This window comes from Protopterus annectens, chromosome 8.part1 (assembly GCF_019279795.1).
Source record: "Protopterus annectens isolate FY-2018-M chromosome 8.part1, PAN1.0, whole genome shotgun sequence".
NCBI lineage: Eukaryota > Metazoa > Chordata > Ceratodontiformes > Protopteridae > Protopterus > Protopterus annectens.
Window position 1 is genome coordinate 502,339,670 of NC_056742.1, and position 27,160 is coordinate 502,366,829.

At 39.3% G+C, this 27,160-nt stretch overlaps 1 protein-coding gene across 1 annotated transcript in view; it reads left to right on the forward strand.

The window, feature by feature from the left end:
• Positions 1 to 27,160, forward strand: part of LOC122810422 (cadherin-1-like) — a 656,917-nt gene that overhangs the window by 544,795 nt on the left and 84,962 nt on the right. Inside the window, exon 8 of the mRNA XM_044082033.1 lies at positions 14,511 to 14,639. Within this exon, the coding sequence (XP_043937968.1) occupies positions 14,511 to 14,639 (129 nt within the window). The remainder of the gene's footprint in view (positions 1 to 14,510; positions 14,640 to 27,160) is intronic.

The window sequence follows — 27,160 nt, forward strand, 5'->3', positions numbered from 1 at the left end:
ATATAGAAACACCACCACCATTGGAGCTTCGGTCCAAGTTCTGGGGCAAATGGTGTGGAATGAGTTATAGCCTGGTAGTGCAGGAGTGCTTTCTGCTGCGTTGAACCAGGTCTCTGTTACAGCACAAATGTCAATGTTCTCCATTTTAATGAGTGCTTCAAATGAGTGCATTTTGAGATTTAGTCTTCTAGCATTGAGCAGCATGATCCTCAGATTGTATTTGTTTGTAGCTGTTGCAGTGGTAATTTGGTCTTTGTAACACTGCCTAAAAAAGGCACTATATGGATGGAAAGAGTCTTGACCACTATCTGGAAGCTCAGGGGTGACAGATGCAGGCCATCTCTGGCAAAGCATCGAGGTCTGTCAATCATGTAATTCCAGGCAGACAGATACTGGATCCCCTTAGAATGATACCAGAAACTTAGACAGTTGTCATTTTCTGCTTCTACTGTGGTATCCTTCTGGGTGATGGTAGGATGCTGCTGAGGGCTAGGGTCATACCCACCTGGGCTACATAACCTGAGAGCTCCTCCATGTCTCTTTTTATGTAGTCCAGGGAGGTACATCTCAGGTCATTCACACCCACATGTACAATGACAGAGTCATATTTGTACCCTTTGTTGAGGGACCTGAATGTGTGCATTATGTGGCAGATCCTGGTGCCTGACAGGCAGCTGACTGTTACTTTCTCCTTATTCAATCTAGTGAGTGGGACATCAGTGTGCCTCACTATCAAGTCATCTATAACTAGTGTGTTGGACATGTTGTTTTGCTTTAGGGGTTTGGTTGAGTGGCACACTGTTTAGGAGAGTTATGTGTCTCATGATTAGGGTTGTGTTGTGGTGGTCGAGTACATTTCTGCCTTGGAGGCCTCTGCTGTTTGGATAGATTTTTATTGAAGCCTCCACAAAGGTGGGTGTGGGGTTTGTGTTTTTATGTGAAGGCAGTTCTGGTGTGTGTTCTGGAGGGCTATGTGTTCCATGTGGTGTGGTGCAAGTGTTGACCTTCTCCTCTTGACCAGCTATTCCAGTCTTGGCTGGAGTGTGCATGGCTTCCAGTTTGGATATATAAGTGCATCTTTTGCAAGTCTGACTGTTGGTAGGTAAGAGGAGAGGATTGTCGGTGTACATGATGCAGTTGCAACATTGCCTCAGGATGCCCAAGTTCACCAGGTTAATAGGAGAAAGCACAGGGAACTGACCTTTAGACATGCCTGGAGGGGTGGGCATTAATAAAAAGTACTGGAGCTGTTTCCTTGTAGAATGTTTAGTGCTGGTAGCACTCTTGTGTGCCACAATAATTGCTACAAGAAGTCTGGTAAAGTGCTAAACTAATGAGCTAGTAAAAGTGCAGGAGAGGAGAGAACTAGCAGAATTAAGGGATAAATTGAAGAGCAGACTTTGGCACCACTCAGAAGCTTACAAACAGTCCTGGATAAAACAAATCTGTGTCTGGACTACACTAGTTATAGTAAAGGGAGGAAACAAGTGCAAATGTGGGTTTTTAAACCAGAAAGTTGAAAGAGATGGAAAAACTGTCCAAACGGCCAATAAACTACAATTTGTGGGCTGGAAACCACTCCTCTTGTGGTAGATAGGCTACCTAGAACTTACCACTCCCACTGATACGCTAGAAGGCTTCCCTCCAACACAGAAAGGCTTGGGGACTCAGAAGCTTACATACAGTCCTGGATACAGAAAATCTGTATCTGGACTAGACTAGTTACAAGAAATGTGGGAAAAGCGCAAAAGTGGGCTTTTAGATCAGAAAGTTGAAAGAGATGGAAAAACTGCCCAAACAGCCAATAAACTACAATTTCTGGGCCAGAAACCACTCATTTTGTGGTAGATCGGCTACTTAGTGCTTACCACTCCCACTGACAACCTAGAAGGCTTCCCTCCGACAAAGAAAGGCTTCGGGGGCTCAGAAGCTTACAAACTGTCCTAGATACAGCAAATCTGTATCTGGACTAGACTAGTTACAGGAAAAGTGGGAAACAAGTGCAAATGCAGGCTTTTAAACCAGAAAGTTGAAAAAGATGGAAAAACCACCCAAACGGCCAATAAACTACACTTTCTGGGCCAGAAACCACTCTTGTGTTAGAATACCTAGTGCTTACCACTCCCACTGATAAGCTAGAATGCATCCCTCCAACACAGAAAGATTTGGGGGGCTCAAAAGCTTACATACAGTCCTGGATACAGCAAATCTGTATCTGGACTAGACTAGTTAAAGGAAAGGTGGGAAAAGCGTAAATGCAGGCATTTAGAACAGAAAGTTGAAAGAGATGGAAAGACTGCCCAAATGGCCAACAAACTACAATTTCTGGGGCAGAAACCACTCCTCTTGTGGTAGATAGGCTACCTAGTGCTTATCACTCCCACTGATAAGCTAGAAGCTGACACAGAAAGGCTTGGTGGGCTCATAAGCTTACAAACAGTCCTGGATGCAACAAGTCTGCATCTGGACTAGTCTAGTTACATGAAAGACGGGAAACAAGTGCCAGACATTGGTTTGTGATTGGTTCTGATAAGTCAATGACCCTCTTTTGGTATTGCTGCTTTTGTCTTAACCTTTCTGAGCAATGAGGAAAATGAAAAATGTCACTGTTAGAATTGTTAGTATGCAGAGGTATATTCCCATCATAACTATCCTGTGAATCATTCACTGTAAACTGGTCTTGTACAGCATTGTTATACCCATTATGGAAACTGAATTAAGGGGTCTGAATGGAAAGGTGAAAAGTCAGCAAGCAACGGAGAGTAGTAGTGCTGGAATTGAATTCATCCTCAAGTCTTGGTGAGTACCTTCATGAGGTGGACCCTGTTTTCATAAAATCTCACCAAGGCAACACTGATAAATAGACTGTATTTATATAGCATATATCGTACACAGACGTAGGTCAAAAACTAAAAAAGATAGCTAGGTGCACAAGACCCAGGATAAAAAACTGCCTAATCTTGGTAGATGCACTGGTGCTGCGACTGGAAAAGATGACTGTAGTATCCTCAAAATATGGAAACATTCCTACAATAGGGCCAGGCCAGGCCCAGGGGTAGGATGACTCCCTCCTGTTGTAGAAGGAAGTAGCAGTCTACAAAAATCATAAAAACTGATAGGACAAAGAAGAGCCATAAAGATGATAAAGTGGACTATCAAGGATAATAAATAAATTATGTATTGTTACTATTATCCAAAAAGCCTAGAATTTCCAGACACAAGATATACAAAATGATTAAAAGAAGTGGTCATTACTTGGCACATTGCAGGAGCTGCAAAGAGCACTTCTGGCTGACATCAAAGATTGAAACAATACTAATTTCATGAGCTTTAATTGTACTTTGACTTAGGAGTGGGGTTCATTCCCGTCATGGTATTAGAAACCCAGAAGACTTTGAGAAATTAAAAAAGACTGAAACCAGTGAGATTTACGGCAACATGTCCTTTCCCCCATACTTGGGGGGGGGTCTAGATAAGTATTCCCCAACTGATAAGCATCATGATCCCTTTCCAATTTGGAGGGTCTAGATAAGCAGTCCCCAACTGATAAGCATCACGATCCCTTTCCAATTTGGAGGGTCTAGATAAGCAGTCCCCAACTGATAAGCATCACGACCCCTTTCCAATTTTTTTAATTTTCTGAAGCTTAATCTTCTCCACTTGAGAATCTATACTGGAGAAAATGTGAGCATGATCAAACTGATGGTGGACATGATCATTAACAGCTAGAATCCACTATTCGATATGTTGTGTTTTAGTGGACAATTGATCTATAGTTTTAGAACTGTGTCTCATCAACAATTCACAGTGTTCAATCCCATACTGATCAAAAATGGGAAGTAGATCACAATGGAGGGGAGAGTCCTTTTTGAGGTCAGTAGGGTACCTCCACAGCTGGACCTCTTTTGGAATTTGGTTTACCTTAATGGCCTCCACAAAGTAAAGATTTTCCACGTGAAGCTTCCTTAATTTTAGTAACTTGTAGTCTAGTTCATTTAACCAATTCTAAATGTTACAGGTAGCTGGTGGCAATGTAGTTGTAGTAAAACTAAAGTTGCTAGTTTTCCAATCTGGCAATTTAGGGGCATTTTCACCCAATCTAAACAGCTGACCAGATGCCGAAACTGATGATGTACCATTTGGTGGTGGATTACCGTGCCACTGTTAGAGGGGAGCTGGCTGACTAAATTGAGTCCAGACAGCAGGCAACAAAGAAGAAATAGTGTCCACTTTTTGTGTCAATTGCTGTATCAGTAACGTAAGATTCCCAACCGTTTGTGATAAATCCAATGGGTCAAGCTGGGAAAAAAGTGATTGTGAAGCCACTGCATTCTCCAAAGGCATATTGAAAAAACAAACTCTGAAAACCACCAGAAAACACAAACCAGGAAATAAAAACAAGTTCCAAGGAGAATGAAAAACTGCAGCACACCTTAAATAATTAAATTTCCTAGCTGATCAAAAACAGCCATCATTTCCTTGTGACTTGAGGTAAAATCATTTGTGAACAACAAAGATGCAACCTCCATAGTTTGATATCCAGTCCTTGAAAATAACATAATGGAAGGATAGAATACATTCTTGGTGATGTCTTGTGCCTTCACTGAATGTATCCAACTTAATGTTGAAAACGCAGGCACAACTCTGACTTCTCAAATCCAGGGACTGAATGCTACATGATAGACACCCTTGGGTGTCTGAATGCTATATGATAGTCACCATTGGGTGTCTGAATGCTGCATGATAATCATGCTTGGGTGTCTGAATGCTACATGATAGTCACCCTTGGGTGTCTGAATGCTACATGATAGCTACTCTTGGGTGTCTAAATGCTACATGATAGTCACCCTTGGACCCTATAATGCTACAGGATAGCTACTCTTGGGTGTCTAAATGCTACATGATAGTCACCCTTGGACCCCATACTGCTCTAGCACATCTCAGAAGTCATATGCCTTTGCAAAGTTCACAGAACACAAACAGCCAGTATTAACAAACTCCCATGCCCCTAACACCTAGAATTCATGCAAAAACAAGCAGCTGACCCTGTATTCCATGGCCAGGAAGAGATCCAAAGTGCTTTTCCTGAGTCAGTCATTGGAGCTCAAAGAAAGTCTCCTTTCTAGTATCCTGGCAAAGCCTTTCCTAGGGAGACTGAGTGTTGTGAGCCATACCTCACAATCTTTAGACATCAAACATCTAGACAATGGCTCTTGAAAAATACATACATCTAGACAAAAATCCAGTCATCTAATTACCATAAATTTGCATATGTTATAGTATATCCTTTCCCACTTTCAGGACAAGTTTGGGATACCTTACCAGTAAGAAGCACAATATGAAGCCTTGACAATTGGACGGGAGAAAGGAAATTCACCCCGAGGATCACGTCACTCGCCCTGCACGACAGGGGTCCAGGGAAGTAAACAGTGTGGGAAGAAATATCCAGAGAATTGTTATGGCTAGGCTTGTATAGGCCCTAGGGCCGATAGCCTAGTACCATCCTAGGAACGTATGAACCTATGAAAAAAATGATATTGAATAAACTTTAACAAAAAATGATATTGACAAAATGATGCAAAATATAATCATATTTTATTGTGAAATGATACACAAAAAAGTTTTCAGACATGCAGTCTGGTAGAGGATTAGGGCTATCATGAGCTGTTCACAAGGTGCTTTCTGTAGTAAAGGATTTCGTTACAGTCTGAGTCTGAAATAGGGCCATGTGAAACAATGTTCTGCACTAGTTAACAAATAAAATAAATAAATAAATACAGTACAACTGCTCAAAACAAAATACCATTACAAGATCAACTTTCCTCAACAGTAGAGGCAACTAGGGGAATTTCTTTCAAGCAGCCTTTCTTACCGAATACAAGACTCTTATGACACAAACATATTTGACAGTTATGAGAGTTTATTTTCTTTTCCCATTTTTAAAATCAAGCATTATAAACAAGTTCAGCAAACAGTGATGAAAGAAGCTTTAAAACTGTACCCTTCATCAGCTTTGCTAGTGCTTGTCTGGATCTGGTTTCCTTACTATGCTTTTCTGACGTGTAGTTGCGGTTTAAAATTCAGTAGGTGCTTATGATGATGTGTGGTTTACCTGCAAGACTGTCAGTGGTCTATCACTGCATTTAAAAAGTGGGTTTCTCCTGAAATAAAAATACTTTCACATAGTTTTTGTATGAGCATACATGTGATCTTCTGATATTATATAATTTTACACAAACAGTTTACGATTATGCCAAAGGAAAGTGAAAGATCAGTAAAGGGAATTACTGTGCAAACTGTAGACCTTTTTATTAGCATGCATGATCACTTGCTTGAACTTATTATAACATTAACAGGTACTGATAAAAAACCTTGATAAAAAATAATATAAATAGTTGCCAAATAACTTGTAGCAATAAAAAATAAAACATGGCAAAAAGCTGTAAAACTACAGCAAAATATTTTTGTCATGGATTTACAACCTTTGGCTGTTTTTTTACCGTTAACATATAAACAAACCATTTACAAGTGCTTTGTAACTAAACACCTTTGGTTGCTTTAAACGGCTTTGAACAATATACTTCCATACATCAAGTATAGTTGTGTAAGTAAACTTGCCTTAACAGTGTATGTTTGAATAGATCACTGCTGCCATAGCCTTAAGAAATATGGGACGTCCTAGCAAGGATCGGACTCAGATGTCCAGCTTTCCAAAGCTTTGAGGCTCCTTCTGTGTGCCCTAGTCATTGGTCCATATGAGTGATGCATAAAAATCATTGACTAGGGTGCTAAATAGTTCAGAGCTTTGTTGCCTTAGAAGAAAGGGGGATGTCAGTTAGGAACATAAAAATAAAAGACCCCACACCCTGGCGAAAAAATAGTTATAATAAGAGGACAGTAGTTAGAAGCTGCTACTACAGCAGTGATTATTTGAACATCTACTGTTATGATAAATTTACTTACATAACTATATTATGTTCATCGGTGGATTACTGCTGCAGTAGCCTTGAGATGTGAGATGAATACCAAAGCATTTTGAGTAAGGAGGGAGGAAACTGGATCAGATTCCAGCATCCTGCTTGGCCAACAATAAACAAAACAAAGCATCAGATCATTTGAATTGTGGGGCTACGCTCACACACCCCCCTCCCTAAATATACCAACTCCGAGATCACACTACAGTGGAGGAAAGGGCAAATTCCCAACAATGGCCGAGCAATTTTTTTCCCCTAGGAAAAAATTTGCTTATTTGGCTGTTCAGAGTTTTAGTACTTCGGCATTTACGTGTCAATGAAAGGGCATTCGATGAACAGCACTTTCAAAAACATAAATGGAACCCAGACATCCAGAGTGTGACAAATTGTTTCTCTATCCCTTTTAGTCTTTAGAAAAAAAACAGAGATGAATAGCCTGCCTTAGTGTAAACTAACACCTGCCTTAGTGTAAACTCTGAAGCAACCATGTTTATAAAAGGATTTGTTCTCAAAGTCACCCTATTTTTGTGAAATATGAGGTAGGGATGACTCACCATAACAATTTCTTACACAGATACTCTTTTTGCAGAAGTCAGAGGAATGAGTTACACCGTTTTCCAAGATAAGAACTTAAAATTAGGCTTAGGAGCAAGTCCAAAAGGAAACAATGTGATATTTTCTAAAGGAAATGTAAGATTCCAAGCAGCAGCAACCTGTCTAAAAGGTGGACAGACATGTATCTCCCCTTTCAAAAGTTGTTTCACAAGAGCTTTGGTAGAAAGGAGAGGATCCAAGGACAAAGAAGCAGAAATGGCTGAAAGATGAATCTTGATGGTTGAATAAAAAAGGGCAGAGGGTAATAACTCATACAAATGCTGAAAAAAATACATGAGTCTGGGCCACCTGCAGAAAAGAAGTTTTAAAGGAGAAGAGAGTGGTCCTCGAGATTCACTCTTTTCCTGGGTTTTTGATCTCTTTTGTTTGGCTTGTCTGCACTCTGCATTTTGAGTGCAGACATTTCAATAGGGAGCCAAATATTTTGCATTTTCCTATATATGATTTTCTACTAGCATTTTATCCCTCCTTTAATACCTTCTGCATGTCCTTAGGGAAAACAATTGCCTAAAAGGAATTAAACTTGTATCATTCTGGCAGTCAGTTGAAAATGTTAAACAGAGTGGTGTGCCAAACTCTCTCTCTATCCTGTATGAGTAAGTGTATTCTGTAAAGAAGCTTGCAGTAATTTCCCTTAGCCATTAACAAAAGAATGGTGAACCACTGTTGCCTAGGATGGGGGTGGGGGCACCATAATTATCTTTGGAGACTCCTTCTGAATCTTGAGAACTCTGGTTATCAGAAAAGAAGGTGGTAAGGTATATAGAAACATTTGTGTTGATGGGAAAAAAAGGGCATGTGTCTACTTGGCTAGTCGCAAGATATCTTGGAGCAGCAGTTCTTACCTGTCTGTTTTGACTGGAGGACAACAGATCTAAATGAGGAGTTCTCCAGAGGTATATCAATTCTTGGAAAACCCCAAGGTGTAACTTCGATTCATGAAGGTCTGTCCTGGTCCTACTCAGCTTTTCTGATTAATTTTTCTGCTCTGATAGAATGTATGTAGCCTGCAAGGACAAACTGAAATGAGTTGCTAGATCCCAGGCTACCACACTTAGTCCTCAAAATGGGTATGACCTGGTTTTACATACCATATCACTGTGGTGTTGTCAGTGATTAGTAACAGATGGCCAGGAGTCCAAAGATAGTTCAGAAATTTGTGAGCATTTATTAGAGCCATCATTTCCCTGACATTCATGTGTTTTATCTCATCTTGCTTGTTCCACTGACCCTGAACTTTCACTGCTGCGGACACAACTGTCCAGTCAAAGTCTGCAGCATCTGTCGTTACAGACAGAGTGGGGGCTGGCAGAGAGAACGGAATACCTGGGTTAAGAGGAAACTGATTCACTCAGCAATCAGACTCCTTTGTACAAAGCTCAGCAATAGAATTTGAAATGATAGAAAGTGCTGGTGTTGAGTCCAAACTGACTTGACAGACCATTGAATCTTTCTCGTGTGGAATCTCATCAAAAGAATTATGAGAATAGCTGAGGCTATCAAACCTAGAAGTCTGAGATATTCTCAGGCAGATGCCTGAGCCTGGTTTGAAAATAACATGTTCCATGCAACTTTTCAATCTTGTCTTGTGTAAGGAAACCCAACATAAGTGTTATATCTAGAAGTCTTCTTAGAAAGTCTAACTTGCTAGAGGGAATGAAAAAAGATTTCTCTCTATTTACCTGACAAACCAATATGAAAAGTAGCCTTATTAACCAAGCCAGAGATTCTTGATGAGTTTAGAAAAAATCTGCAAAAGTCAGGCACAAATTTAGGTAAGGGAAAATGTGAATGCCCTGCAACCTGCAATGGGAGATTATAGGAGTGAGGTACTTTGTAATGTCTCTCAGGGCTGTAGATAACTCAAATGACAAAAGAGCAAACTGAAAATGCTTTCTGAAGCACATCTCCCACTTCCTGCCTCACTTTATTTTGGTAGACATCAATTGCCTCTACTCCTCTGACAGCATCTACCTATGCCTTTTTGCCCTATGCCTTCCTCCCCTTACCTGTTCTCATGCTATCTTGTACCATTCCCTATTGTCTTCTCTGCAGTTTCACTCTGGCATTTCTCATCTTATTAGCAAGTCCACTAAAATATCTAGCTCACATTTTTTCTCCATGTAGCTCCTCCTTTTTCTTGCAAACTCCAAATCGCCTATAACTGCAGAGTTTCCCAAAAAGGACTGATGCCCCACATGTTGGGCATATCACCCATTTCTTCTTTTCTTGACCAGTTTCTTTCATGCTGTTCCATTTTTGGATTTATTACTTTTTTGTGTTTAGTGATATTTATTTATTTATACTCTGTTTACCATCTTAGTTCTACTAGACAATGGCTTCTTTTCAGGGGAAACCTGACTTTATACCGATTTGGTGAAATTTGGCCAGATCACCAGGCATCATCTCCTAGTCTTTTTAATAAGTTCTGTTGGCTCTTTAACATCCACCTGAGCTACCAACAGATCAGGCAGATGAGGGCTATTTTTGTTATTGTGCAGGTACCCAATTTATTTAAGCCCTTAGCTGGGACTTTCACTCCAAGCGTAGTTTAGTGGGACCGGTATAGCACATTCCAGTAATGTGACAAGTTAGAAGAAAATTAGAAATAACAGGCCAACAGTTATCACATAACTTCATGAACTCAAGGACAATGAGTATGAATCAGCCCTTCAGTTCTGATGTAAATTCGTAGGTCTTGAAGATGCAGTCAGTTTAGACTAAATTTGCTTTAGATAGAAAGTATACAAAAATATTTTCTCAATTAAATCATTTAGCTGAGGCTTATAAATTAAATACTAAAAAACAAGACTGATTTTGTAAATGTTAAAGGAAGGAAAACCTCCCCATATTCTACAAATGCACAGAAAGTTTACTTTTACTTCTTAACTTAGTCACTTCCACTTTGAAAGTTAAAGAACAAGCTAAAATGCTAAAAAATACAGTTTTATAATATCTTTATAATTATTGTAAACTAAATTTATATCAGAAAAATAATTACAAACAAAGTGCAAGTCTGCTTTATGCACACGGAACTAGTCTGCAGGACTTCAGGATCTGACTTGTAAGCTAACATTTGTAAATAGATGCAAATTAGTAAACTGAAAAATATCATTTGATATATTCACTCACACCAAAATGATTTGTGCCTTTTCACCCTGTGGGTCACATCAGTCACCCTGCTAGATAGGGGTCCAGGGAAGTAAATACTGTGGGAAGAAATAGCCAGGGAATTGTTATAGCTGGGCTTGTACAGGCACTAGGGCTGATAGCCTAGTACCAGCCTATGAAACTATGATCCCTTCATCCATGCATTAGTTCATTTCATCAGTCTTAGTCCTATCCCCAACCCTTTCAGTTTTTTGTGCTGAATTAGAGGTCTTGGTGAGGCCTAAGCAAATACTGCCCTGTCAAGTTCTAATGCAAACCAGTTAAAAATGGAATCAAGTCTGACAGCTCCCTCTGGCCATGAGATTATGTCTTTTGGTGCCTTGGAATCTGCTCTCTTCTCAAAACTTAACAAGTCTTTCCCTCCGGATTCTTTCCCTATCATTCTTTATCATTTCTGTTAAATTAAAAGTACTGAAGTTCCTTGGATTTTTCCTGATTTCCTTTTAGACATGGGTGTATGATTGCTGTCCTCCAGGCCTCAGTCACTTCTGTACTTGGTAATGATCTATTGAAGCACTGGAAGTCTGTATGGAGGGGGGGGGGATCTTCCAACATAATAGCCAGATTCCTGAAATCCATTGGAAGTAACCCATCTGGTCCCCGTGTTTTATCCATGCTAACATCCGTGCTATCTTTTCTGGTATCTGTCAGCTACAATCCACATTGTACTGTACCCCACTCCCAAAATCACTTGCCTTTGAGAAGACTGAAGGAGAGCATTCTTTAGTACCTGTACTTCTGTTACAAATTTCTGTTATCTCCAATGTTTTGCTTAGCATGGCTAGGACTTTTCCTCTCTTCTCCATTTACTATATACACCTAAAAGTCACTGTTCCCAATTCTGACTCTTCAGCCTCTGTCTTACTGCCCTCAGCAACTTTGTTTCCCTTCTGCGGACATCCTTGTACTGTGGCCCCCACTCTCTCTCAGCCTACTCCTTTCCATCCCTTGCTTGGCTTATTTTTGCCTTCATCACCTGACTTGCATTTGTATATGGCTACATAAGTCTTCCCATACGTTTGCCTTTTGTCTCTGTTGTATCATTCTCTGTAACCCTCACTACTCCACCAGACCCATTTTTGTAGCTTTTGTACTGCATCAGTTTTCGGCCAGTCCTGTTGGTTACCCATGAACCTCTCCCCCATGATGGCAGAATCAACTATCATATAATCTTGCAGCATTATGTTTGCCTTTGTATTGTTGGAGAGATGTTATTATGGTCAGAAGACTATAGTACATAATACTATTTTATAACAACGGATTCTCTTCATTTCATACTTACTAAGTGCATTCTTTGTCTCACTGTCTGCTGCTCTTTTTCTAGTAACTTAACAGGTTTTAAAATCCAGTAATGATTTGGTGCTAGCACCTACCCCTTTATTTAAGCTAAACTTTGGTATGGTTTCCCTTGCATCCTACAGAGCTGTAAGTCTACAAAAACATTGTTTCTTAGTCAGTAATTATACTCCCAAGGACATTGCTTGGCAAACATCTTTGCTGTGGCACAACCTTAAAAGATTTACTAATTCCATTGTCTCTGCTTTCACCCTGGTTCGGTTTGCTCCTTTGTAATACTAGCTCTACCTCTGTTCTAGAACTCCTTCATAATTTCAAGAAGTGAAACTTCAATAACAGAACCACTTACCTGCACCCCAAGGTCAGTATCATTTCACTTGTCAGATTCCTGAATCTGGATGATAACAACATCCTTTCTTTAAACTGTTTATCTTTTGTGGTTTGTGGCCACAGCATCCTTCCCATATGGAAAAGGTCTGTAGCCAAAGTATTCTTTCTGTACACTGTATGTCTCTCATGGTTTGTGGTTAAAGCTTCCTTTCTATATAATGTATGTTTCTTGTGTTCTTTGGCTAAAGTTTTCTTCCCATATACTATATGCCTCTTGTGGTCAGATAAGTACAGAACAAGCAGTATATTCACAACTTAGTTTTCTATGTCCTTGCTCATTGACAAGTAACCTATACAGAGATACATGACTGTGGATGTATGGTTTGGAGAGAAGTTTAAATACAGGTCTCTGTGCTGCAGCTACTCAAACGTGGGTTATCTCGGATGTAGTCAGAGCTTTATCACGTAATGTCAGAGAGCCAAGCACAAATTGCAGGTTTTGCTATATATATATTCAAAGTTGTAGAGTCTAGCCAATTTCTGGACACTAACCCACACTCCTTCTTAGGCATCAAAGTTCCTAAGCAAGTCTATCAGGTCTGCTCCTTCATCTGTGAGTGACATTCAAAGTACTGGTAAAGCAGGTGAAAGTTATGTTTATTATTTTGTAATTTTCTAGAGTTATTAAGATAAAAGCAATGCTTCATTTGCCAAAATATGACTAGTTCTAAGTTTGTTTGAAGTGTTGCAGTATAACTTATGTCTGTTCCTAATGTAAGGAAATCTCTAATAACTAATTGCATGGAAAAAAGAGCGGCACTTTAGCTGTTATATGTGTTTCACATCTCAGGATACAAAACTGCAGTTAGCAAATGTCACTGAGAACTATAGAAAAGTGGGGTCTGGCTTATGTTACATCGACTGAAACAGATTTCTTTGCGAAACGCTGCAAGATGTGAATAGGAATGACAGAAAGATAATGAGGGTGTTCATGGCGAGAAAAACGGAAATTAATACATTAAAATATACTAATTTACATGATATTATAAGGATATAAAATAAATCTAGGACCACTATGGCAGTGCTAGCCACCCCCACAGTGTGAATATTCGCTCTAGATGATGGATGGATGGATGGATGGATGGATGGATGGATGGATGGATGGATGGATGGATGGAAAAATAACACTGAGATAAAGTTAACCAAACTCTAAAGATTGAGCTAAAGCTGCTAGAGTAGGTGATTTTTTTATTCATATTACTGTCTGTATCTATTCAACTTTCAATGCTGCAAACTATATACTGAGTTGGTAGTTAGTTCAAAAGTTATTTTTTAAGTTGCAATGTATAATGCAACTTATTAGGAGGATGTGCAATTGTAGAGTAACAAGGAAACTGCCAGTTCATGTTAGGTACATATTCCAGGGGAAGGCAGATATTTTATTATGTATTGTACGTTTTATGCTACTAAGCTATCTGACAGTTGTGTTCTGTGAACTTCGTTGTATTGTTTATTATATAAGCAACACATTGGAGCTTTTCTACTCGGGTCTCCAATGTAAATGCGGTTATTCCATATAATCATTACTGATGAACAAAACCAGCAAACCAAAAACAAAAAAGTTAACTTCTGTGGGTTGGTTTCATATCAGCTTGTACCCTCTTATAAAATAAGCATCCCAAGTAAGATGTAATGTATATTATTTTTTGAAATGCAGAGAATTTAGATTAGAAACATATTTTAATTTATTTGTTTAGTTAGTTATTAGTTTGCTGCCCATTATCTCTGTCAAATACTGACAAAAACTTGAAAAACTGACTTAGTACATGTTTTTCAACCATTAAATCACTTTCATACCTTTGTTGTGTGATGAAATTTGTGATTTATTTAGATTTTCCCTGCATCTGCACTGTGTTTTTTTTGCTCTGACCACTTTATCTGGATGCTAATACAATTTAGTGCTGGTTCTGACAATTCTCAGTTTATCATATCAGACCAATGAAATAAGATATTATGATGAAACATTGACGTAACAATGAGGCATTGTATTTGTGTGGACATACACAGAAATTATCACAAGATGTTTCTGTTTGAACATAAACTTTATATTTTCTTGTTATGCAGTACATAAGCATGTATACGCTCATTGTTCAAGTGGCAGATATGGGAGGGGAAGGCTTAATCAACACAGCAACAGCCGTTATCCATGTTACAGATGGAAAAGTCAGTGACTGTGACCATACTCCCAATAAGGTACGCTTCCTGCCTGCTTTAATGTTTGTACAATTATTTAATGATTGACTGACAATAATACCGCTGTAAGGCACATGAAAGATGAAAGTCTGCAGTGTACTACATTTACAAACAATCTGTTTGTGGAATAAAGAAAATATTTCATTCAGTCAGAAATGTAATACATAAATCTGTTGTGTTTCCTAATATTAAGCTCTTTATATATATATTATAAAACATGAGTAGAGTGGTGACTTAGCCATAAGATTTCTGCGTCATAATGCCACAATCCATGGTTCAATACTGACATGTGGCCACTGTCTGTGTGGAATTTGTACATTGCCCATGTGTCTGCACAGGTTCTCCTTAGAAGCTTTACTTTCCCCCCATATCCCAAGTTATGCTGCTCAGATGGCTACACTAAAATACCCATATATGTTGCATTTACTCTTACTTTTGCAGCTGTAAGGGATCTGAGGACTAACTCACTTACCTGATTAACAAAAGTGAAAAAAAACACTGCAGCATTTTTGCTAGACATAACTGAAATCATTTTGTTGCATGGCTCATTAATTGAATTACAAAGTTGTTTAATTTATTCTTGACTTTTGCATGACTGCAGACAAAATATTGATTCAGAACTTGTAGCAACTGTAATAGTTTGGAAGACCTTTGTCATGGTGTGTATATCTGCCAGCTAGTACAGAAATGTCTTGACACAGTGCACTCACAGCAGCTAGACATTTAAGAGGTATACCAAAATCCCACTTCCTTTCACATTTGCAGTAACAGTTATACTTCCTGTTATCGTCTGACAAATGGTAATATTTTTTCTGTGCAACAAAATTGGATCCTGGAACTGTCTGCATAGCTTGGCTAAGGAAGCTACTAAATTCAGTCAAAACTATAAATTACAATGAACTGTGTTGGGGGTTGGCATGATAGGGACTGTGTTTATCTGACTGACACAAGGTACGGAGTTTGATTCTCATCTGTGAGGGGGAAATTGGATGGTGCACAAGAGCAGGAAGTTTAGTACTTAACTATGTACGTACACTAAGCATATTGCTATGCACCCCAAGATACAACTTGAGTCTCAAATTTCTAGTAAATGTCAGTCAGAGTTGCTTCCTTTCCCCCTTCAATGTAAGCTAGATCATTTGAATGGGCAGCTTCCCTGGGCTCTTATGTTGCCATCCTTGAGGCTGGAAGGACATTTTGAATACAGTTTACTGGCTAGAATTCTAAAGGTCTGTAAACAAACTGTCTACTACTTGCCTATAAACCTAAGAATCTATTTGAACTGTCTTTTTAAAATAATGGAAACTTTGTATAACTGTGCTGCAACACAGTATTAGTTTAAGGGTGTGCACACTTATGCAATCAGCTTATTGTATGTTTTTTATTTTTTGTATTTTTTCCACTAAGAGATTTGTTTGTTTTTCAATTGAATTTTACAGGTTATAGGTCATATTAAAGGTGGAAAATGGTTTGAAATGATTTATTGAGGTCTCCTTTTTTATATCAAAAACCTGGCATTTTAACAGGGGTGTGTAAAGTTTTTATATCCACTGTATACAGAGCAGCTTCTACTCATGGTATGCGGCAATGCACTTGGCTACAATGCACCTGGCTACAGTCGACTGATTCATCATTAAAACATTCTTTGGCCATTTGGAACCAATCTTCTTATGCAGTGATTTTAAATGAAAGCCACTGTATCAGTATGTGATTTTACAGCTTTAAACACATTGAGTAAAGTCATAGAAGCTAGTTAGCGGATTGCCAGGGATGTGTATAATGTTGTAAAATTGGGTGTCACCATTGTGTTCTCCACTCTGTACTCCACTGCACCTCAACATGTTTACCATCATTCAACTTTTTAGAAAATTGATCATTTGTTCTCGACCTGTGATCTTCTGAATGGGATCCGCATATTTATACATATATATGCATGCATATACATAGATATAGGTGGTGACCAAATTACCTAGATCCACATGTTACACCTCTAAGTGATTAGCCCTGCCATGGTTCTCAGTCTGTGATCTATGTTCTCCTGTCTTGAGGATATGGCACACCACAGTATATGCCCGAAGTGGTTAATTTATGCAACTCTTCCCATATAGAGTCTATGCTTCTGTCCAGAGCTCCATTCTTGGGTGTGTTTGAGATGGAAGCACTCGGTATGTTTTTCCAGAGGTGGAAGGAATCTCAGAGAGATACAGAGAGAACATAAAAAATCCAAACAGCCATTGGCCAGAAGTCAGAATCAAACCTTGTACTTGATGTATAAGAGGCAAAGACCTTAATCATTATGTAAACTGGCCTCAGCTTTGCAGAGTTTATGAAGGTCCTGAAAATCTGGAATGTAATAAAAAAGAGCAGCCAGCTGCACATGAAAGGCAGAGTAACCAGAACTTTGAAGAGAGGACAAGGCCTCCAGAACATCACAATGAATGCAGAAAATGGGTCTAGTCCCAGATAGAAAATGTTTTCCATTTACATTTTAAATCTTTTAACTGCAATTCTTCTGAGAAGCAGATAGAATATCAGGGAAGAATGTCTGGCCATCAAGAGAACTTGGGAAACCATGCTGTTAACTCAAGGTTTGGAAGATCTGGGTGAGAGAGTGGATTTGGCATGGATCTAGAAGCCAATGGGGCTTCTTTAAATAAGGCCTTAGAAGGTGAAACCAAATCGGTCTCAGTCAAAATGGAGCAATGGGAATCACCTGTGATGTACAGGCTGCTGCCTTCTAATGAATCTTGTTTATGAGGGGCAGTGAAGAAAAGCCATATCGGAGACCGGGGGCCACTGGCAGACTATAGCATCCCTGGATGACTGTTCCAGTGGGTGAACAAGGGAAAAGTAGCTTTCACACTTTGCTATGGAAAGAGAGTTAACCAAGTCATAGCAAGGCTGACCCTACTGACTGAAAATGTCTTACCCCACTTTCTGGTTGAGGAACCATTCATGAGGTCATAGTTATTAACCTACTGAATCTGTCTGTTAGCCAGTTTGATCGCCCCAGAATGTGCTTTGCTGCAAGAAGGCAACCCGAATCCAGAGCACACTACCACATTCTCATAGCCTCTCATCAAACGATACCCGCTGTTTGTTGTACCATGCTACTGACCTATTGGTTAATAATACTGCTATCACAATCCTGGAAACAAGAGATGCTGAAACTCCTACAGCTCTGGGATGTACCGGCTGCTGATGTGGACATTGTTCTTTGACAGATTAAAGCGATGTTGGACCATCATCCTGTATACATGTCTCCTCTACCCCAGAGGAGAGGTGTCTGTGGTCACCACTATTGCTGGGGAGGGGGAAAGCAAATGGTTTCCCCCTGAGTCGGAAAGAAGAAGCTATAACTGTCAGTCCAAGTGCGCACTGCATGACAGCATCCACTAAAGGACCCACTTGTGAAATCTGACACAGAGGACCACTGCAACTGAAGCTGCCATCACACCTAGAACTCTTAATATAATCAGCAAAATCCTTATGCACAGTTTAATAATCAACTCTCACCCAAAATATGCAGTATAGCAAATGCTCAGCTCCAAATGATAATGCACTCAGAGAGTTTGGAATCTTAACTGAAAATTCCCCCTTCTTTGACCACCATGTAGCAGCAATATACAGAAAAGCTTTCTATTTAGCACAACTAACATCTAAAGGCATCTCATTCATGTCAAAATAACTTAATCAATCCTCTTTATGCAGCCCTAACTAGACCGATGTACCTTTCCAGACATATTAAGCAACTGGAAAGGCAAAGAGGCTCCTAACTAAGTCGACTGCTGCCCTAACATCCCTGTGCTACAAGGAAAGACTTGGAAGTGCTAGTCCTTAACGATCTGTTGTGTTTTGAGTTATGCTTCCCATTCATCTCCATTACAGACCCCATCCTCCTGAATTTCCTGTATCTTTGCACATCAAATAGCTCCACCAATACCTGAACTAGAGACTTGAATCTCCATAAATAAAATGAGCTGGAGAGACATATTTCCCAGTCCTTACACCACCACAGGAACAACATTTCCCCTGCGACACCCTAGAAGCCTTCAAATTAAGCCTGCATGATATGAGTACCTATAAAGTTACTGTGGGATTGATGTGTTTTGCCCTTTTTGAGAAGGGGGTATAGCATGAGGGTGAGCATTGGCAAGGTGAAATGGTCTTTTGACTCAACTGCCTTGTATTTCTCATGCTGTCTGTAATACTATAGCTATGGACAAAGCACAGAAGCTGATAACTGCCAAATCTACAGAAATTCATTAACGATTCATCGACAACAAATACATTATATACAAAACTATCCTTAAAAAAGGAGTTAAGTAGCCATCTACATGCATATAATCCAACAGTACTGCCATCTGGTATGAACAACCTGGGAACAGACATGCAAGGCAAAAAAGAATGTCCCTCTGGTAAGAGGTGTCTACATGGATCCTTACAATATGACAAACTCTTCCCGCAGTCACAGTGAAATGACAATAATATGGGTAGAATTATGATCTGGTTAAAGGTAGTCCCCATTGAGACCACAACATGCATCAACGAGAGACAGTCGAAGGAAGGTCCAGTAACATATGAAGATTTCCATACTGTTGCAGTCATGTTGCATCTAAAACAGGGATGAAAAGAGGGGGACTGGATGCTTGCAAAATAGCAAAGTTTATCTGCAATCAGCAAATGTGGCCACCTTATCGTATGAGAAGGGACTTAGTTTGCTCTGTAACTTAAAAGTGATGGTGTGGAACTAATGGCCCTCCCTACTGTCCACTTGGGTCACATTGAAGGAAGAACAATTGAAAGTTACACAATGTACTTGTATGCCACCTGTCTGAATATACACTATATATAAATATAGTTGTAATGGAGCAGTTGAGGAAATCTGAAGAAGTTGTAATGGCAGCAAAAGGAGGAAATCCGAGGAGCTGAGATGATACTACAACCTCATAGCTCTTTAAAGAATCATCAAGCAATTTGTGTTCTGTCCCTAATGTTGCACAACTGGAATTTTCCGGATAGCATCTGACCTAGTTTTAAATTACAGTATAGCAGATGCTTCTGTCTCTTTATTGGGCAACCCATTCCAGGTGTTCACTATCTAATCTGACTTATAATGACTTGTAGAAATTATATGGTTTAGAAAAGATACCATATTAATGTGGTTCAAGAAATATGTGATATTTTTGACCATTTGAAACCAAAGGAAAGTTGTTGAACATTTGAAACCAAAGGAAAGTTATATTCTTACCATAATATTCCATCTTTACAGAAGCCTAGCTAGGGCAGAGTGAGAGGGGCAATTGCTCCAGGCAAAAAATGTTGGGGGATGTCTAGCTGATCCTCATCTTTTTAATGCAATACCATCTTTTGAAAGCCAATACTGCATTTCTCAAATAGAAAAACACAACACAGCTGCACTGCTGATGGTGCTGAGTATAAATGCAAAAATAAATTAAAGAAATCCTCAGTTCCCCCATGGCACACCAAGACAAAATTAAAAACAAAACCAAAATTGAATCTTCAATAAAACTTGAATAAAACTAACGGAGTGGAGCATATAAATCTTCTGTTAAGCGCTTTTGGCTTTCTAGCCTTCAGCAGATGATATATGTCCAATATGCTCCTCTCATATTTAAACTTGCTTCCATCCAACCATTGGTCGAGACCTTTCTTTAATGCCCAATAAAAGGCCATACATTACAGACTTCTGGGCCAATCAGACTATCAAAATTTCCCATCTTTTTTCTCTTTAATATTCCTGTTCAATCACATAGGGAAATATATCATGAAATCTCATATGAATCTACTTATTTCTAATAAAGTGTCAAGAGAAGCAACATTTAATAATTCATACTCTTAAACTATGGGGCACAAGCATATTAATCATTTAATCACCCATATCACTTGGTGCTCTCTATTTACTAACTTTATACATTTTTTATATATTTTTTCAAGCTAAGGAGTTTGTAGCCAATCATCTACTTCCTATGAATGCCATCCTCCAATGGTGAGACAAGGACATTTTAACCATTCATCAGGCTCTGTCAGTGCCGTTCTCCAACCAGAATGGTATCCAGTCAGGGCCACTTTTTCCTTTGTTTTGCCAAGCAGATGTATATTGCATTTCAAATACTTCTTATGCACTTGCAGCGCTAATCGAAGCACAGGCATATTAATCATTAAATCACCCATGGATAATACCCAACATGGAGTTCTGCAAATGCATGCAGTGAAGCCAATGTCATAGCCTCACAGATATTATCTACTGAAGAACCATAACTCTGTCCAAATGGGCTTTAGGTTTATTAGTTAATGTCTTATTATATTTGTTATAAAAATATATATGTAGTCTGTGAGCCACCTAGAAAGGCTGGCATTTGAGACATTTCAGACAAATTTGTGTAAAACAAATAAAATGGACCACTGACCATCCTTTCTAACATTACTGGGTCCTGGTCAAATGAAAGCTGCCCAGAGGTGTGAATCATGGCTCTAGATGGTTGTCACTGTTAAAGTGACACCCTAAATCCATGGGCAAAAATGGGAAAAAGGATTTTTGGATGGATAAATTGATGACTGGATGGATGGATGGATGGATGAATGGATGGATCTATACAACTGGAGAAATACTGCTGCCTGTTGGAATATTCTGTAAAGAATACAGGAAGATTCAGTTTTATACTGAGGTTAGTTTCCATAGCAACTTCAGGCTTACATTCTGGGTTTGTGTGTAATGGTAGCCTGTCTTTATGAAATACAGTCTAGTGAGGTTAAGAAGATAATGCACTGATCTCTGAAATTCTCCCCACTTGCATGAATGCCACCAAAAACAAATCCTACATGGTGTCCATGCCTACACAGTAATGGTAAACAATGCCCCCATTGCGGGGTGATGATATGTTAGCTGCATGTAGAGGTTGATATGTAATTGGGACAATGAAGTGCGGCATCATGAACACAAACTTCAAAGACAGACAGACAGTAACAGATGCTGTTCGGCTAGCATTTTAGCACAGTACGTCTTCTTGGGCACTTGGAAGTCCTGCCATTCAGGAGCTCATTGTCCAGATCATAATTATATATGATTCACTTTGTTATGCTTGATTTTCATATGCCATGGTACACATTAGTATGCTAATGCTTATTTGCATGGCATTATTTAATCATTTGCATGTAATGCATACTGCACTATTTTTTTAGTTGCTCTTTTATGCTATGTGTCTGTGAATTATCTCTTCCATGCACATCACCATGAACTGTGCTGTTTCAAGTAACACAGTGCATTATTTGTTTCTAAATACCACCCAGCACAGTATCTATGACATTGTATAAGTAGCATCTCTCTGTAGCTGCACACCTCTCATTTGCTGTAAACGGTGGCACTCTGGTCAGGGACTGTCTTGGAGCTACGGCAATCATTTCCAGCTCTGTACCTGTTCGCCATGCTCAGTGAGCACACGTAAGGAGCAGCAGTGCACTCCATAGCTGCCTGTGTTTGTTTAGCTCACACGAATGGGCCATCCCACATTAAACTCAGGGGTCCTAGTGGTTCATCTTGTTCTTTCACCATTATATCAGCTGTGGGTGGTTTGTGTGTATATGTGTTTCCTCCACTGTTAACATTACTGACAGTGTCTCTATGTCATTGGACTGTGCCATATAAATCTGCCACTGAACAATGTGCCATACTGTGGCAGCAATTAGCATGTTATCTTCATGAGTTCTGCTGAGACGACAAGCTGAGATCTGTCATATATAGGCCTCATATTCATAGGTAGGTAAGAACTAGCTAGCTGCCATTGTGGGTCATTTTATGCCTAACCAATTTCCCTTTTAAAGGTAAAATCAAACCTGCCACCTTGTGTTAGTTAGGTAAACACCTTAACTATTATACCAACCTCTTGCAACACATTTGCAGTCTCTGTGTAAATGTTACACTGTTGCTGACCCTACACAGCAGGAGAGTTCTTTGATCCATTATAGTTTCTCCCACCACCACAAACCTGCCTTATGTTCTGCCCTGCCTGTTCTACATTCCCTGTTATGATACCCCTGCCCCACAGGCCTCTTACCTGTCTTGGTTTGTACTGTGTTTTCTGTCAGTGCTCCCCCAACATATATAAGTCCCCTGTTATGCCTTGTACTGCATGACCTCACCCTCCTCTCACTCAGTAACCGTCCCTGTTGTCTGCATGCCCCTTGCATATGTCTGGCCCACTCTCAGTACTCTTGTTTTCTGCCAGTTTGACTGCATGAAAGTTGAGTCTGTAGACACTATTTGGAAATTCCTTTGTTGCTCATTGCTACTCAGTTTCCAGGAAAATGACCAGCACAGTTTTTATTATACTAATGCTAACCACATAGCACTATGGTTATACTAATGAGATTCTTTGGCATGGTCAGCTCTGATCTGCAGCAGTAACATGACGTCCCCTCATGACTGCCCATTCCTGGATCAAATGTGTTGGATAGTGAGTCTATGTGAGCGGTCTTTGTGATGGTTGGCCACACCACTGGTCATTTACATCATGCTAATATGAAGTCCGACTTCAATACTATTCATTGTACCCTTAGATGGCGTATTCAGCAGCATAGTCCGTGCCATTAGCCCACCTTTGATTCTGTTTCATCCCATCCTGTCCATGGTGTGATACGCCTACACTCATGAATCACAAATCACCATCAGGCCGTGTTGTGCTATATAACGCATGATATTTATCACTGCATGGTGGCATTATGACTCTTTCTGAATACCACCTAATATATAAATTCAAGGGAGTTTACAATTGTCACATTTATTTCTGGATAACAGATGTATTTGGAGGGGATCCATGTCAGATCCATGAAAACCCAGATTACCGACGACTGGATCACCGAGACGAAATTGCCAACACAACACATCCCCGACAAATGTAAGTATATGTATTACGGAATGGAATCTATTCCCATTTCCATAATACAGTTAAAAAAAATAAACAGAAAGTTGTATAGCAGGGGGGCAAGCTCCCCTGCACCCCCACTTAAATATACCAACTCTGAGATCGCATCACATTGCGGAAATGGAAATACATTCGATTCTGCACTACTCACCATTGTTGGGGATGTGTTGTGTTGGGGTCTATATTACATGAACGAGCGATCAAAATGTTGAGTACAAGATACTCAACATACTTTGATCAACCATTCATGTAATTGGAACCTCCAAATGTTGAAATCTGGAGTTCCGAAATGTTTTGGTCGGCCTTCCTGTTGAGTGTAGCATGTGACATAAACACACTACACTGTTAGTAATGACTTCGTAAGAGGCTACTTTATTCAATATACCAACTCCAAGATCACTGTGTATTGGGGAAAGGGCAATTTCCCGGTAATCGCTTGAGTCAGAAGTTGTGCAATTACCGGGAAATTGCCCTTTTCCAATGTACAGCAATCTTGGAGTTGGTATATTTAGTTAGGGGGAGTGTGGGGGGCACAAAAAATTAAATATAAATTTATAAAAAAATATAAAAAAATAAATATAATAAAACATAAAAAATAAAAATAAAAGTATGTGTGTTGGTTTAGGTTTGTGAGTGAAGTGAGTGTGCAGGGGTTTGTATGAATTGGTTGTATGTGTGTGTGTTGTATGTTTGTAGTGGGACAAACAAAATCTTTCGATTTTGTCTTTTTTCAGTGTTTTTGGGTTTCAATTACATGATCGAGTGATTAAAGTATGTCGAGCATGTTGTACTCGACATATTGATCGCTCGTTCATGTAATATAGACCTGTTGTGTTGGTGATCTCGTCTCGGTGATCTGGTCATCAATAATGTGAGTTTTCGTGGATCTGACATGGACCCATTTGGAGGGCATGTCTGGATGTTAAATTCTAAGATGAACAACTTCCTCTGGTACTTTATTTCAGAGGTGGTGGTCTAACTACTGGTGTCCTTATCAGCTGCCATTTGCTGTTAGTTAGACAGGGCAACAGTGAAGCTTGTACAGATGCCAAATTCTCTACAAGGGTACACCACAACAGAATGTTAGACTGCAAGTGTAAACCCCAACAGAATATTAGACTGCAAGTGTACAGCACAACAGAATGTTTGACTACAAGACTGCATCACAATTAGACTACAAGGGTACACCCCAAAAGAATGTTAGACTACAGGGGTACAGCTCAACAGAATGTTTGACTAAAAGGCTACATCACAAGAAAATGTTAGACTATAATTGTACACCCCAAAAGAATGTTAGACTACGTGGGTACAGCGCAACAGAATGTTAGACTACAAGGGTACACTACAACAGAAAGTTAGATTTTAAGGTTACACCACAACAGAATGCTAGACCACAAGTCTACACCCCAGCAAATTCAGAGAAAACCTGTTAAACTTTCTAGCAAGAAGAGCTACTTGCACCTGCTTCAGACACCCATTAGTAACACAGACTAAGATGACAAATACTTACTTCTAATAATATACAGTTTCCCAGCTGTACTAGACTACTTGACCCCAGTAGTCAGAGACTTGGGGACACACATAGCCAGTAATCTACCTTTTGAACATCACGTGTCTACAGCAGTGAGGAAATCCTTCTAAGTGGCGGAACTTATAAACAAAGATATGGCACTTAGGTCCAAGGAAGTTATTGTTCCACTGTATTCAGCATTCATCAGACCTATCATTGTGTACAATGGCCCCTTTGGTATGTACCTAACCAGGCATATCCGACAACTGGAATGTTGACAGAGTGTCCTCACTAAAAGAATACAGAGCATAAGTGACTTGTCCTATGCAGACCGCCTCAAGACCCTATCCCTGTATTCTGTCTCCTACCGGCTGTTGAGAGGAGATCTATGCCTGGCATACAAGGCATAGTCAGACCCCACTCTGATGTACCTCCTGTATATCTGCAAAACAAACAGTACCGGAATTACCCATTTTGAAGAATTATACCTTGCCTGTGATATAAATAGCACTTCCTGGAGAGACAGGTATGTATCCCAGAGACTACCCTGACTCTGGAACAGGCTCTCCATCCATGTAAAGCAGAATTCCTCCCTAACCCAATTCAGGTGTAACTTGGATAATTGGATGGGCAGGAAATTCATCCATAGTTTGGCAGTCATGTCTCTAATAGACACAGGCAATGTGTAAATGGTTCAGCTCCCAGGCGTCTACTTGTAAATGTGCCGTTTCCCAAGCCCCTGCTTACACTTATCAAGGGTACCAGAACTTTTCATAAATTTAGGATGCATGGCTAGGCTTAGAAAGGCCCTTGTGGTTGTTAGCTTAGTAAACAATTATGAACCTGTGAAGCTATTCACTTCTAAACAGAATTTTTCTTCCTATATCATAAGCCCTCCCAGTACTCTCATACCTGCTAATCCTATAACCTGTACTTCAATACACTATTCACTGAACCTTTTAAAAATAAAACTAAATATGGCTCTAATAAATCATTTAGCTGTATTGTAAATACACATATATAGTTCAAATTGCAATTATTGATGCTTACAATCACTGTATTGTTGAACAATCAAATTTTAAGTCTATTGCCAGGATTCAGAAACAAACAGCATTGTGCATTAGGTCAAACTGCAGTGACTGACAATGCACAGGGTGGGTCCAATTTAGAGACATAAATATCATATGGTCAGGCTATCTGTTGAAATAGCAAGGTCAGCATCATATGGGCAGGGGGTTGGTATGTGGGCGGGAGGTTGGTATAATGGTTAAGGTGTTTACCTTACAGACACAAGGCACAGAGTTTCATTTTTACATGGGGTAATTGGCTAGGCTTAAAATGGTCGACAAGGGCAGTTAGCCTAGTACTACCCTATGTACAGAGTGTTAGATTACAAGGGTACAGCACAACAGAATGTTAGAAAGGTCTTGAGGGCAGTCAGTTTTTTAAATGACAGCTTCGTTGGTAATTTATCCTGTCATGAAATGACACTCAGCTGAGATAAGCCTGTTGTAGAGATGTATTTATTTGGAGACCTAATTAAGTACATCTCTTGTAGCTCTGTAATAAATGCATAAAAAATGGTTTATTTAAAATTTCTTGACTAGTTAAGTGAACTAGTCCAAACACACATTTCAGCCAACACTCAGTCCACAATGCATAATACATTTTAATAGTACATAAGAATATTATGTTACGGTGATACGTATGATGTATGATTTGGTAACATGTTGTATAGCATAGTGCAATAGTATATTTGCCAGTATTCTGTTTCATATCTTGTGATTCAGTTTGTTTACCAACCTACACAATAGTATATGGTTAACAAAGACATGAAAATGTACATTTCACTGGGAATACACTAAACTGACAAAATACAAGTCTTCATTTCAATAAGCATACACCAGTATTGAAAAACAGAGTAGTACATCCCCAGCAATAGTTCATCAAACATAAACTAATTTCTTTTTTGAAGAATGCTTAACATAAAATAATTTCTGATGATAGCTCTATGTATAGTTTAGCATATCCTTACAGAGAGCTATTTATGATATTTACAGTTATGTTAA